General features: G+C 38.3%; 1 protein-coding gene across 6 annotated transcripts in view; it reads right to left on the reverse strand.

Moving 5' to 3' along the window:
• LOC126091976 (ral GTPase-activating protein subunit beta) overlaps nucleotides 1-14,595 on the reverse strand; it is a 401,079-nt gene that overhangs the window by 27,604 nt on the left and 358,880 nt on the right. For 5 of the 6 annotated variants that reach the window (XM_049907338.1, XM_049907335.1, XM_049907337.1 and 2 more), the window contains one exon: nucleotides 9,800-9,985. In XM_049907338.1, the coding sequence (XP_049763295.1) occupies nucleotides 9,800-9,985 (186 nt within the window). The remainder of the gene's footprint in view (nucleotides 1-9,799; nucleotides 9,986-14,595) is intronic. The other variant, XM_049907336.1, reaches the window with a different exon arrangement.

Consider the following 14,595-nt stretch of genomic DNA (forward strand, 5'->3'; position numbering starts at 1 on the left):
AAGCATCATGTAATGTTGGGAGAAAATAGGTTTTTTGTTGGGACATTCAGCGGTGTTGCACAACTATGCGCATGTATTCATATATTGGTAATCCCTATATTTTTTGCATAAATGACACATCTGGAAACCTGAAAACTGTTGAAGTTTCTGGTGACATGTTAGGCAGAATTAGTACAACCATTCCTAAATGAGTAATCATTGAAAAATCAACAATGGGTAGTAAAAGACTTTGTTGATATAGGCCACTTATTGGAGGGGGGAGAGTGCCAACAAGGATACCATTAAAATTATTAGGATGACTAGGCTTTTCAAGACAAAGCATTGAAAGGTAAAAAATTGACAGATATTTTGATACAGTGATTGACAATCATACTTTGAGAGAAGTTAGCACTAATGCCAAGCAGTAATACAGAGGAAACCTAACTATCACTGAAATGGATTGAGGACAGTACTGGATGAATTCTTCAGCTGTATTTAAAAGTCTTGCTTTAGTTGCTATCAGCCTTGGCACCACTATCAGACATATCTATGAAAATCTTCTTCATCTATAGAAAGTCTTATTATGGACCCTGGCTGGTTGAAACCAGTAACTGCATATTGAAATGCTCTTGTGAATGTTGTTGCAAGAAAACAGAAGGAGACTGAGATTCATTGGGAGAATCTTGAGGCAATGTAAATCATTCACAATATAAGTGGCTTACAAATGTCTTATACCCCCCATTCTTTACTTTGTTTGTCTGTCTGGGACCCTTATCAGGTACAATTAACAGAAGAAAGAGCGAAGATCTAATGCAGAGAAGTGAATGTTGTCATAGCCTCATTAAGTAACAACGACAATGTTATTTAAATGCTATTAAGTACTAGTGGCAGACATTACGAGAGGTGTGTTGTGCTTCACAGAGAAGTTTACCGATTGTATACATTCCACAATTAGCCACATACATCTAGCCACATACATCTTGAGAAATGACCAGGAAAAAACAGCCAAATAAATTATAGTTTGTGCCTAGGCTTGACAATAATTGTTATATCCACGTGCCATTCATAAATTGTAGAGGAAAGAGGGGGAAATTACAGTGTTACCAGAAGCACCTCTCTATCTGACACAGCAAGGTGACATGTGGGGTATATATGTAAATGCAGATGAGGGAGTTCATGGGATTTCTGAACCAGATCTCTCAAGAAACACCTACTCAACATCTTGACCTCACACCATCTAGGTCATCTTTCCTGTGTAAGATAAAGTCTCATAACAAAGTACAAACTTTAAAAACATGCCTGTTGTCTAAGTATGTCCATGGTCTTCTGTATATTTGTAGTTTTAGTCCACCTGCGTGAGGCCCAAATCCATCCATGTACCATACCAATACGTGAGCTTTCATGTGTTGGACTGATTCTACGGCAAGTTGATCTTTCAGCAAGCGCTATGTACTTTTTACACCCAACCAGTGACGTAGTCAATGCCAGATCATGAAAATGGAAATGTTTCACAACCACAGTTTACATTTTGTCATTCATCATTTAATGTTGTACGAGTCCACAAATGACAAAAAATTTAGAACTATGATTATTTAAATGTTACAGCAAAGCTAATGTCATGAAATTAATATTTAAAATGACATTATGTTAATTTTGTTCAATAGCACTATTTCACAATTTAATAAAGAACCATCCAAACCAAAATGTACAACTCCTGCACAAGTTCTTGTGAAAATAATAGCAGCAGAAATAATGTTGTAATTAATTAAAATATTTATGTTATTTGGAACCAATTGTTAAAAAACCATATTTCTCAAAATTTGTATAGAAAACTAACTTTCTCCAAAACTTTTTTTATGTAAAACGTATCTTTATTTTTGGTAAAGCCTAATCTGTTCCTGGACTTTCATAGAACTGTGACTTTTAACTATAAATTGAATTTAAATGATGATTTTGATGACACTGTATAATATTGCAATTATAATTTGTATACAGAGTTGCAGCTGTCTCCTCCTCCTCCTCCTCCTCCTCCTCCTCCCCCGCCCCCCTTCCCCAGTTACATTATCAGTGTTAAGATAATTATTGTTGGTGTTAGTTTGGTTCCAGATCATATTTGTCAGTACACAATGTTTAAAATTAATCAGTGAAATAGCAAAACGTTAGTTATTATTTAATGCTATTGGAATGAATAAATACATCAACTGGAAATAACTGTCTGGTTATTATTTCACATTAAAAACCCAGGCAATATTTTCATTACACCCCACACCTAAGTATTCATACAAAATCTATTCCATTCTGCATTACCATCTGATTGCATTATATGTCAGTTATATTTTAAAAAATCACCTAAATTTATGAACTTAATATGTACAAATTTAAAATAATGAATACGATTATGTAGACTTATAATCAGATGGTGACATTGGAGTTTCCATACCAGAATTACCATTTTATGATGTAATTGTCAATACTTTATGCAAACAAAACCTGCTTCTATGTACTTTGATATCACCAGGGTATTTCAAATGGTGACAAATGTGGTTATTTCTTTCTAATAAGTTATTCATTTATTTTTTAATGATCTTTACATTTTTTATTCCTTTGTTTTACCATGAACTCAACACACTTTTACACAGTGTTTACATTAGCTTGTTGTAATTCACAATGCACTTGCATGAGTTGAGTGTATTATATAGATCAATTTTAGTACAGTAAATGGCTGTACCTTTTAACTTCAAAAAAGACTGTGGCGTGCACGCTGTAATCATTTTAACAGGAAGAGTACATTAACAAATCCTTTAACTGACTTCAAGATGCCAAAGATCACTCTGTATGAAGGGGGTGATCCTCCTTGAGGCATTCTTCTTTTACATTAACAATTGAATAGTCCAGGGAAAAACCTGATTAGTCCAAAATTTGAAAATTTCTGTTTTTTTTTTCATGATTTAGTAGACCAGCCAGTGTAGTTTTAGCTGGTTTTACAGAACTGGTCAAAATTCTGATGAGTCAAGAGAGATTCTGATATCTTGTAAGAATGTGCAGGAGAAAAACATTATAAGTCCACGCAAAACAGGGAAATATCCTGACAAGTCCAGAGAATGCAATGATAAAATTTTATGACTTAATGATTCCCAGCCCACGCAGGTCTGTTTTCACTAATGTTATCGTTGTTTTATCATTGTTGCCACAGTCACTGTTGTGTATAAGTTGACTATTGTTGTTAGCTTTGTGGAGTTTGTGAAGGAAGTTAGATCTAGCATTGTATTCTGTCAGTGTAAAATGAATAAAGAAGACACTGACTATCTACTTGCGACGAAAACTATAGAATGTCATCAAAGAAACTGACAGAGAAAGGGAAGAAGTATGGTCACGTTAGAGATGCCTCCAAATGTTTGAGATTGCCGTCACATGAAACAGGAGAACCATGTAAGTGCAAAAACAATTGTTTTGATATTATCAGTGATGAAAATAAAAGGAATATTATTAATAACATGAATCACTTTCAAAATCAGGATGAAAGTGGTTTAATCACAGTGGTCTCTGTACAGTGCAGGCATCCTAGAAGAGAAGAGCAGGAAGCAAAGTTTCGTGATGCATCATATAAATTCACTGTTTGTGTTACCATTAATGGAAGTGTCCAAGAAGTACATGTGTGCAAGCAAGCATTTATGTCGTTACATGGAATAAAGAAGGGCACGGTAGATCATTTACTGAAGAAACTTAAATCTGGAGACCAACCTCTACGAGATGGCTGAGGGAAACACAGATCCCGCCCACAGGCTTTGAAAGATGAAACACGTGCAATAATAAGAGGGCACATTAAATCATTTAAAGGTTGCAACAGCCACTACAGTTTGATGAAGTCAGAAAAAATTTACCTACCAGAGTCTTTGAATATTAAAAAAATGTTCCATATGTTCAAGGAGAAGTTTCAGGATCAGAATGTGTCGTATGAAACCTACCGCACTATATTCAATTCCGATTTCAATATAAGTTTTGGATAGCCACGATCTGATACTTGTGGCTCCTGCAATGAGTATCTAGCCAAGAAGAAAAATTTGGAGAAGGAACTGACTTTAACATCATCTGTTGAAAATAAAGTAAGGCTTCATTCCGAACTTCGATCCAACGAAATAGCCCATGAATTGCATCTCAGAAAACAAGAAGTGTTCTATGACAGGAAAAAAAGGGCAAAGAAGGAATGTCAAAAATAGCCATCAAAGGTTGCAATTACGATGGACATAGCAAAAACTTTTCTTGTCCAAATATAAAGACAAATGAATTTTATTATAAATGACAGCTTTCTGTATTTATATTCAATGTTCATGTTGTGGCAACAGGGGACAGCTATTTTTACATGTACCCAGAGAGCACAGGCCGAAAAGGAGCAGACGAAGTTTCTTCGTTCCTTCATCATTTTGCGCACAATTTTCAAAATCCAGAAGTTAGACATCTGGAGATCTTTGTGCGTCCTGTGGAGGGCAAAACAAGAATGCCACTGTGTTCAGATTCCTTCACCATCTGGTCCATACAGAAAAACGATTGGACTCTTAATGATGACATTCCCCATAAGAGGTCATTTGTACCTTAAATGTGATAAAAATATTGGTATGAAAGACCAAACACAGGAATGTCAAATTCCAAAGGACTTCTGTCATCAATGATGTTAAGGGGCAACCAGAGATAATCAAATGCTGGACAGAGTATCTGGATAATACAATATACAGAAGAAACTCCCTTTCTGGTTCAGGCCAATAAGAGAATTGGAAGTCACACGACACCATGCAGCACTGGTTTGGTATAGAGGAAGCTACAATGGAGAATATGAGCAAGCTTCATTACTTCTTTGTGGAAAGAAGGCAAGTTCAGCCTACCCTCTGCTAAATATGAAGGTATAGTAATTCTTTTACAGCAATATGATTTGAAAGTTTTTTTTATTTATTGAAATAAGTGTTTTTTCAGTATTAGGCATTTAGCTATTTAAATTAAGGGATCCTGATTTTTTGCAGGTGATCTTAAAATATCTGCTGAGAAATACATAAATTTACAAGACTCGAAAAGATATTGCCGTAGTGAACTGCAAGTGTGTTTTGATCGTCTTTTGCATTACTCCACCATCAAAAAAGCACAGGACCTTTTATAGAAGATTATTAAATGATTATATGAGATAATTTTTTGTAACATGAATTTGAAATCTTTTAGTTACCTGCAACATTTTATGGACTTGTCATATTTTTCCTCTGTACAACCTGCCTTTGTAATAAAAATGCATCATATTATTGTAAATCCTATTCAGATGTGTTTAATTTCAGCAGCAATCTTTCTCTGAAAGATATATTAAGAATACAACTTGAAAATCTAAAATTTTATGAGCCTTGAAACTTTAAATTTTGTCTCTTGAAAAATAAAGAATTGTGACTTATCAGGTTTTTCCCCTGGACTCTTCAATTGCAAGCACACTTCGATTTACAGGATATATCTCACAAAATTAATTTTCCTGCTATTTAAAAGGAAGAGAGAAAAATTGGGGTTTAACATCGCATCAACAATAAGGTTGTTAGAGGCAGATCATACATCCAGTTTGGAGAAGGATGAGGGACACACTGTCCTTTTCAATTGAATTGTACTGGAATTTCCCTAAAGTGATCAAAGAACCCATAAAAGACCTAAATCTGGATGGCTAAATGAAGAATTGAACTATCATCTTTCCGAACATTAGTCCCTTGGTCCCGTGTGAGCACCCGTAACTGACAGCCCCTTATTTTGGCTCCTTTCCACAAATTGAACTACATGTCCTGTCCTGCAGGTTTAGCATGGTGTTTCACAGTGTCTTACAATTGTACCATCTCTCTTGGTATCAGTTTAAAAGAGTGTTGTTCCATAGTGCTGTACTTCCTGGCTCATATAGTTGTGGGGCTATTTGTAGTTTCTGACTGTTCATTGGGGCCAAAACTGCTGGGAGTTTTGGTAGACAAAACACTTACAACTATAATTAATATTACGAAAAGGATGGTTGCTACTCACCACACAGCGGAGATGCTGGATCGCAGATAGGCATTACAATTTTTGGCCAACAAAGACTCCATCAAAAACAGACAACCCTCCTCCACACACATACACACACACACACACACACAAACTTATACACACATGACCACAGCCTCTGGCTGCTGAGGCCAGACTTCGAGCAGCAGAGCACGATGGGAGAGACAACCAGGTGGTGGGGGTAAGGAGGAGGCTGGGGCAAGGGATAGCAGGATAGGAGTAGATGAGCAGCTATACTGCTACATTCCATCCTGGTCTTTCTATTGTTTGATTTTGCCTGATGACTTTTCTTCGAGTCTTGTTTTCCTTCATTACTATTTTGTAATGCATTTTACTATACTGAATGTCTGCCCTTTTTTCTCTTCTTTCCTGTGTTTCTCAAGTTGCCCTACAAACTACACTGCATGCTCTACTTATGAGCCACAGTGTATCAACCGTCTCGGTCTCGTGCAACAGACAGCTACAAGACCGTGCTGATTTTTGTTGGTGCATCATCTCATTCCCACATTACTCCCGCCGATATCACTATCCCATACCTTCAAATTGATCACGCTTCCTGCATCACTCTCATGTATTTTCATGTGTTGTTTCCCATATCTTTCCTGTACCACATGAACTGGTATCTCATAGTACGGACCTCTCGCCATGCCCCACTGCTTCTCCTCTCTAATCCAGTTCACAGCTACTAACTTCACCTAATCTAGTCACATTTGCTGTCTCTTATCTTCACACTTACTTTCCCACAGACCTGCAACCCATATTAAAATCTTTTTATTTATTTAATCTTTGATCTCAATTTCAGTTTGTTTTTGCCTTCATCTATCAGCCTACTCCCTCAGATTTCATCTTGTTTCCCTTTACCTCATCCATTTCATCCTTCATGTGTTTTTTCCCACGTGCCTGAGTGGGATGTATTCTATGCAATTCACCTATTTTTAAGCATTTTTATCGACCACTCATGGATCTTTGCTCCTTCCATCTGTGTCAGTAAAGAAAAGTTTCCTTATCCCTAGCCAGAACCAAGTCCCACATACTGTTCCTGCGTTGTTGCTTGCCCCATGCAATCTCCCCAAATGGCCTTACCATCAAATTACCCCTCTCCAGCTGCCTCCCTTCCTTCCACAATGACATTCATCTGTTCAGATTCCACCAATCCTTGGCCCTCACAAACATAGTCCTGCAAAACCATATCAATCAGGCCCAAACCTCCTTGGAATACCTTCTCTCCATCCGCAAAATTCTACTGTTATGCAATCTCGACTACCTTGATCCCATATCACACTCTGAAACTCTTGCCCTCCAGGAAATGTGCAACATGTACAATGACAGCTCAAAAAACTTTCCATCCTGTTCACTTCCTACTCCCGTCTTGGACTACCACTATCTTTACAACAACCTCCAAATCTCTCCCATGTCCCCTCACAGCTGACAAGCCCTGTCTCATAGGCAGACATTTATCCCAACCTCAAAGCTCTCTCCCTAAACAGATCAGAAATACAGTTATGAATCTTTCCTCCAAAAGCCTTAGCCACACAGGAGTATCATCTTTTCTAAAGGCCTCACCTTTTGCCCCACTCTCAAATTCAATCGTGTATGTCAGAACCTCTCCCCAGTGTCCACCTGCCTCCTCACCTGTGCCACTCCCGGAACTCCCACTTTCAACATGCTTCCTGTAGTCCATTAACCCAACCACCTAGGGCACCCCATTGTGGCTGGTTACTGTGCCCCTACTGAGAGAATATCTAATTATGTAGACCAACCCCTTCACCAATGCACCCTCAATCTATTTTTACATTTCTCCTTTTCTGATACACCCTTCCCCTGCCCCACCCTCCAGCTAACCTGCCAACTACACCTAACTGCCCTACCCTCTCTCCATCTTGTCCTTGCATGCTCCCACAAGGAGCACTTTACTGTCCCCTACCCCTACCCTGCTATCCCTCCCCCTGCCAACCCCACCCTCCTCCTTAACCCCACTACCTGGCTGCCTCTCCTCTCACATGCTGCTGCTCGCAGTCTGGCCTCAGAAGCCACAGACTAAGGTCATGTGTGTGCGAGTTGCATTTGCACAAGTGTCTGCGTGTATGTTGTCTATTTTTGTCGAAGGCTTTGGCTGGGAGCTGACTTGCTGACAGACTTTTCGTTGTGTCTATCTGCGACCCAGCATCTCTGCTATACGGTGTGTAGCAACTATCCTTTCATAACACTGTTACATTCCATCCTGGATTTTCCATTGTTTGATTGTACATACAATAATTTCATAAGATGCCAGAAAATACATCCCATAAAAGAGAGTCCGACATTCCTAAGCAAAATACAACTAAGGTGCAGATATCGTAGTGGTTGCACACCACTGAATGTTTAAGACCAAACGCCATCCATGTTCTCAACAGGTAGTGCACCATAGTATCTTGTTTCCTTCTTTTTTTATTTTTAAAGTTTTTAGAATTCAGACTGTTGAATTAAGATTCTCAACACACAATTTTCCACTAATGCATTAAATGGTGATCAGGGAAGCTTGCCCAGTTAGGACACCCTGTGTCCCCCAAACTCTCACTCAGCATTGTTAGATGTCTTACCTTAAGTACATAGCACCATGTAACTTAATCATTCCCAGTTTACTATCTACATGCACTTATTTATCAATAAGTTAAGGAATAATTATTGTACAAGTGATCACTGAATAGGTGGCGAACAAGAATGACAACATATAAATGTCCATTAAAAAAAATAAGGAAAAGATCAAGGATTGTTTCTAAGGTGGCTGAACAATTATGGTCAAAAAGACAATAAACACAATCTAAGAAAGATCAAGGATCGTTTCTAAGGTGGCTGAACAATTATGGTCAAAAAGACAATAAAGACAATCTAAGAAACTGATGCCAATGTTATCCATCTCTTCAATTTATTCAAATTCTACCCAGAAAAAGACAGAAACCCACAAAAAATAATTCAGTACAGCATTTTGTCGCTCGAGCACAGTAATTAGGCACTGAAGCTTTCTTATACTCGTGGATAAGTGACTGACTCCCTTTTGTATCTACATACAAAAGCATGTAACAAAAGAAAGAGTTTTATTTAATTGGATAAATAATTTATCAACAATTGATTGTTTTTGTTGTTATAAAAGAAAGAGTTTGGTACACCTATTTAAATACTAAACAAAAACAATAGCTAACTTACACCTTTATCACAGAATCACTGCTACAAAATATGGTGTTTGTGACAGTACATAATACGTTACAACTATGCATGGTTGAGTGTAGCTTGAAGTGATATGTTAATATTTATGTACTTATGAAAATGACATCATTAAAGAAAAATTTAATAGCAATATAGAGGGATGGTACTTGGTTATGGTAGTCTGTGTGATTCAGAGGTTTTTGTGCATCAGAGAAGAGAGAGTGCAAAAGCAGTAAGTAGAGTTATTAGTACACCAAGCAATGACCAACACATCATGATTTTGGGCTGCTAGAGATTCATGTCCAGAAAACCTTAAATAATTGTCTACGAACATCACCTTTCCGAGCAGGAGAAGAATTTTGTAAGTCCTCCATAATACAGAGTGCAATCTTCTACAGAGGTACGATATAGAGGCCAAATTTCAGTTGCACAATTAATATTGGTGATTGAACCAAAAGCTGATGAATGAATATTCATTAAAAGACAGGAAATGTCTACTTATATGCGGAATATGGTCTTTTTTAGGCTTTAATTTTACTTTTATTCTAAACACTGTGCACATTGACAAGTTTGCTGTTAATTTACCAACCATGACCTGAAAGTGCAGGATCTCCTGAAAAGCTACCACTTGAGTCAAATGATGGGACACTACTTCCTGCATCACTGTGTCTTGTTGGCACAACAAATGCCACCTCAGAGCTGGCATCTGCCCAGTAAAGTACATTTGTCTGGCCATCATACAGGCAACCCCCATGCTTTGAATGATGGACCTCATCTGGAAATAAAAGATAAAATAAGATAACCTCTCATAACACCACACTATCTCTTCAAAATAAAACCCAGAATTTAAAATTAAATCTCAGTAAAACAAGAACTATTATCTCAGACACATTTATAAATACTTTAGCAACATTATAATAAAATGCAAATATATATCACAGTACTATCATTGGATAAAATATTAGCTAAATTTAACCTGTTGCAAAACAAAAATATTGTTGGAGTTCAGTCTTTTTGTGTTGCATGGGATCTGCTGAGGCAGAGTGGCAAGGTCATGGAATAAATCACTACATATTAAGTTCCTCTTTACAATTGCCACAAATGGAAGGCATGCTTTGTTGGCACTCTACAATTCTCACAATTTTGACTGGGATAAAATAACACTGCAGTGTTCATATTTGTCATGCCATTGTAGAATGCGCTACCAGTGTAGAAGGTGCCACATATTGAGCTACATAAAAAAATCATTGCAATTAACTCATTTACTTACACATATGACGACTTCTGAAATTTCCTGTGTGTGAGACCGCACTTGCCAGATACATCTAACTTGAAATTCTAGATTTTAATATTCAACTGCTTGTGTCATTTCCACAGTCTTTCATCGACTGTGTCAATATTTATATGTATCATGACATATTCTGATTATCTTTTTAATATCTGTGAGTGCAGCAAAAAACTCATACTACATTGTCAATTGCAAACTTAATTTGTGGTTTTTAGAGACGTCTGGCACAATACCCTCACTCAAAAGAAATTGTCCCCTAATTTCATCGTATAATTATGTACAAAAAGGTATATTTTTGAGAATTTTCTGACACTTTCAGACATATTGTCAACAATTATCCTAAGTAACAAGTGTTATACACACCTGTCTTGTAATAAATTGGTGTCAGTGATTTACAGTCACAGTAAACATATCTTGAGACATTGGTTTTCTCTTTCAACTCAAGTGTACATTGTCTTCATTTATAGTAAATTAATGTTATTGTCAAATTTGTTAGTGACCATAACCTAAAAAATGTTTCAAAGAAACAGTACATTTTGCACCCAATTTCTGTTATAATAGACATCTCGTTTTGGCTCTTTATTGCTTCAGTCCTAAAAGGCTACCACTCTTGTAAATTAAAGGAGAATCAGCAAGCTCAGTTTATTTGTTTACTGTTCTATAAAATACTGTATCAGGGACAATGTAGCTGCACTGCCTATGCTGTTCTTGTGCAAATGATGAGTTAACAGCTGCTATACCCTGGGCAGTTGGAAATCACTCTGACTACTGTCAAGCAATTGACAGCTTGAGAGGGCATTTTGAGAGGGTATACTGAGAGGGCTACCAAGAGTTGTGTATCACAGATACCAAAGGTTCCTCAAGTATTATCCTCTCATGTGGATACTATCTCTCTTGCAGGAGATAAAATATCTATTAATACTCATCCACGTGACTGTTAGTGGTGTGTCAATGGTAGGCTAAGTATCCTGTGGACCAGGAAGAACTCTGCATGTTACACACCTCCGCAAACAACAACAAACTGAAAGTGAGCCAGTGAGGGTCACTTCATGTGTTGGGAAATGTGCTGAAGTCTCGTGTCAAGGGGAGGGAACACAAAAGGGTAGGAGTCTATTACTCACTGGGAGTTCAAACCTATGGCAAATTATGGTGCCACTTCAGGAAATGGAAGCAGAAGACGAGAAGGAACACCAAGTGCACTCAGTGTGTATGCTTGGGAACGCCATTCAACATGTTAAACAGGCTATCCCAGCAGTCACTGGGAGAACAGGGTGCAAACTGTAGATCTGGAGAATGTTGGGGCACACGACATCTGTTGTCTGGGCTCTGAGGCCATACTTGGATCATTCCAGTGACTGGAACAGAATATGTTTCTTCACTCAATTTTTAGCCTGGTTCAGTAACAGTAACCCAATTTTCAAATTAAAGGGCAATCTGTGCTGCAGACTCAATTTGTGCTTCCTAGTATTATTTAGCCACAGTATCCTAATGTAAAACCAAACATTCCCTAATTTCATCACACATTTACATAAAAAAGGATGTATTTTTGAGAATTTTCTGACAATTGCAGAAATACATGGCTTGCATCATGCTGCACAGCACAGTTACTGTTTCCTAGAATGTGATATGTCTGTTCCACACAAACCTATCCACACATCAGTTTTCTCCATGATTTGACTTCCAGTTTTATATTTGATGATTGCAGTTACATTCCATTCAATGTTTACTTTTTGACTAGTGTGTCTGTCAAAGAAATTCTGAAGATGTGTCACTAGAGTGAAATGCATCATTTTAAAATAAATACCTGCAACAGAGACTGTCTTGTAACTTGAAGACTGACACACATGGCTGAGAATACCAGCATTGCTCATGGAGTTTAAATGATGTTGAAATCTGCTGCATTGTCCCCAGAACAGACCATGGACCCCTGTTTCTGAGCAGAGGGGAAGGCTTGAACTAGATGGAGACTATGAAGATTATGTGACATGCTAGGCTGTGACTTCCTGAACTTGCACTATAGGGTTGAGAACTGTAGGGTCCCCCTGCATAGGGTGGGTGTGCACAACATATGAGGCTGCTACTCAGGCAGTTGATTGCATGTGTGGTGCACACAAAAGTTTTTAGATTTGGTCTCTCTCCATCAAATCCAGATGATGACAGCTTAGGAGACCTGGCATATCAGTGTAAGATCCAAGGAGGGGGGCCAAAAAAACGGAAGGTATAGAATGGCTTCCTAAACATACATGGAGAGAACTGAAAAATCTTGAACATAAGACCTATAAAAAAAAAAGACTGTCCCAGAGTGAGGGGGGAAAGGGGTAATTAGGCAGAATAAGGGAGAAGTCAAGTACTTTCACTTCTCAGGATAAATGGATTCAGGAAAAGCCACAGCAAGAAATATGGAGACAGATCTGTAGTACTGGAGCTCTGATGAATGACTGTTATCAAACAGAGATATTAACTGATCAATATAGCGTCATGGCAGGTGGAGATGGTTCAGATGACTAAGAAGACTGGAGAGGATGCAAGTCCAGACCCCATATTGAGGAGGTTCTATCTAGACAAATGAGCTCTCATCTTTGCAAGGGGATGGGAACAGTGGATTGGCTTAAGGAAATGGTGCCCAAGAGCATGGGAGGAAGTGAAGCTGCTAGTCAAGACAGTGACTGAGCTCTTCAAATATATCAATTTGGGTACCAAAACTTCTTAAGGATTCTCCTTCAAAGGGTCTGTTGAAGAAACTATGTGCACAGAACCAGAAGGTCTCAGAGGAGGACTAGAGGGTTATCAAGGTTGTACTGGATGCCCAAACACTTGCGACTTGTGGTAGAAGTTGGAAAAAAATCCATGATGGTAATGTGAGAAAAGGACCTGAAACTGTATTTAGGATTCTTGCAGGCTACCATCAGGATAATCAAAGACATCAGAAGCAAGCAATGCAGCAAGCTGGAGTCTGCAGGTGCAGCAGATAAGCCTGCAAGATAATATAGGAGTAACTTGGTGCCCTCAGTCATCTTCTGGGGAGACAGGAGGTTGAAGTTGCCTTGATCCAGCAAGCTTACCTATATAAAGGAGCATTTCAAGCCTTAGAGGAACGTGCAGGGACTTCATGACCGTCAGGATGCAACAGCATGAAAAAGGAAGCGCGAGGAAAACTGTATTGACCTCAACTTACCTTTTTTATGGCGACAGTACAACTTCTTTCCAGGAAGTGAGGAGACTAGTAGACAGCTGCTCACAGCAAATGAGCAAGTGTTGGTTGGTTGTGATAACAAATGCCCTCAACCTGGCATGGGGAAGCAGCAAAATTAACAGCAGAGGTAAGCACCTGCTTGAGTATCTACTAGAGACTAATTTCAAAGGCCTTTGAATATGTCTGCTTGTGTCTGTATATGTGTGGATGGATATGTGTGTGTGTGCGCGCGAGTGTATACCCGTCCTTTTTTCCCCCTAAGGTAAGTCTTTCCGCTCCCGGGATTGGAATGACTCCATACCCTCTCCCTTAAAACCCACATCCTTTCGTCTTTCCCTCTCCTTCCCTCTTTCCTGACGAAGCAGCCGTTGGTTGCAAAAGCTAGAATTTTGTGTGTATGTTTGTGTTTGTTTGTGTGTCTATCGACCTGCCAGCGCTTTCTTTTGGTAAGTCACATCATCTTTGTTTTTAAACACATTGTTTATTATTCACATAACAAATCATAAACAACACTGGGGAATTCTTTCCCCTAATGGCAATATTTTTTAGTATAACTTATTTTCACAGCAATTGGTCTTACTTACCTGTATCTTATGCTCGACATGTAGTCCAGTCCACTGATGAACAAAATAACAATATTCCCCACAATATACAATTGTTAACACTGACTGCTACTAATCCACATCACCACTGGAAAATCTCAATGTGTCCTAAATCATTTAAATCCCTTATTAATCATCATACCAAAGTTGTTTAAAAACACTATGTCATTATTCTCCTACATCCCCATTGCTGCACTACAGCACAACATCCAATCTCTCAGAACATCCAAACCATTTGCAACATCATCCATTAAGCATCCTTATCACTGAAAAATATATTCCTACCATTGCTTACAACAAAT

Source organism: Schistocerca cancellata, chromosome 7, assembly GCF_023864275.1.
Source record: "Schistocerca cancellata isolate TAMUIC-IGC-003103 chromosome 7, iqSchCanc2.1, whole genome shotgun sequence".
Classification (NCBI taxonomy): Eukaryota; Metazoa; Arthropoda; class Insecta; order Orthoptera; family Acrididae; genus Schistocerca; species Schistocerca cancellata.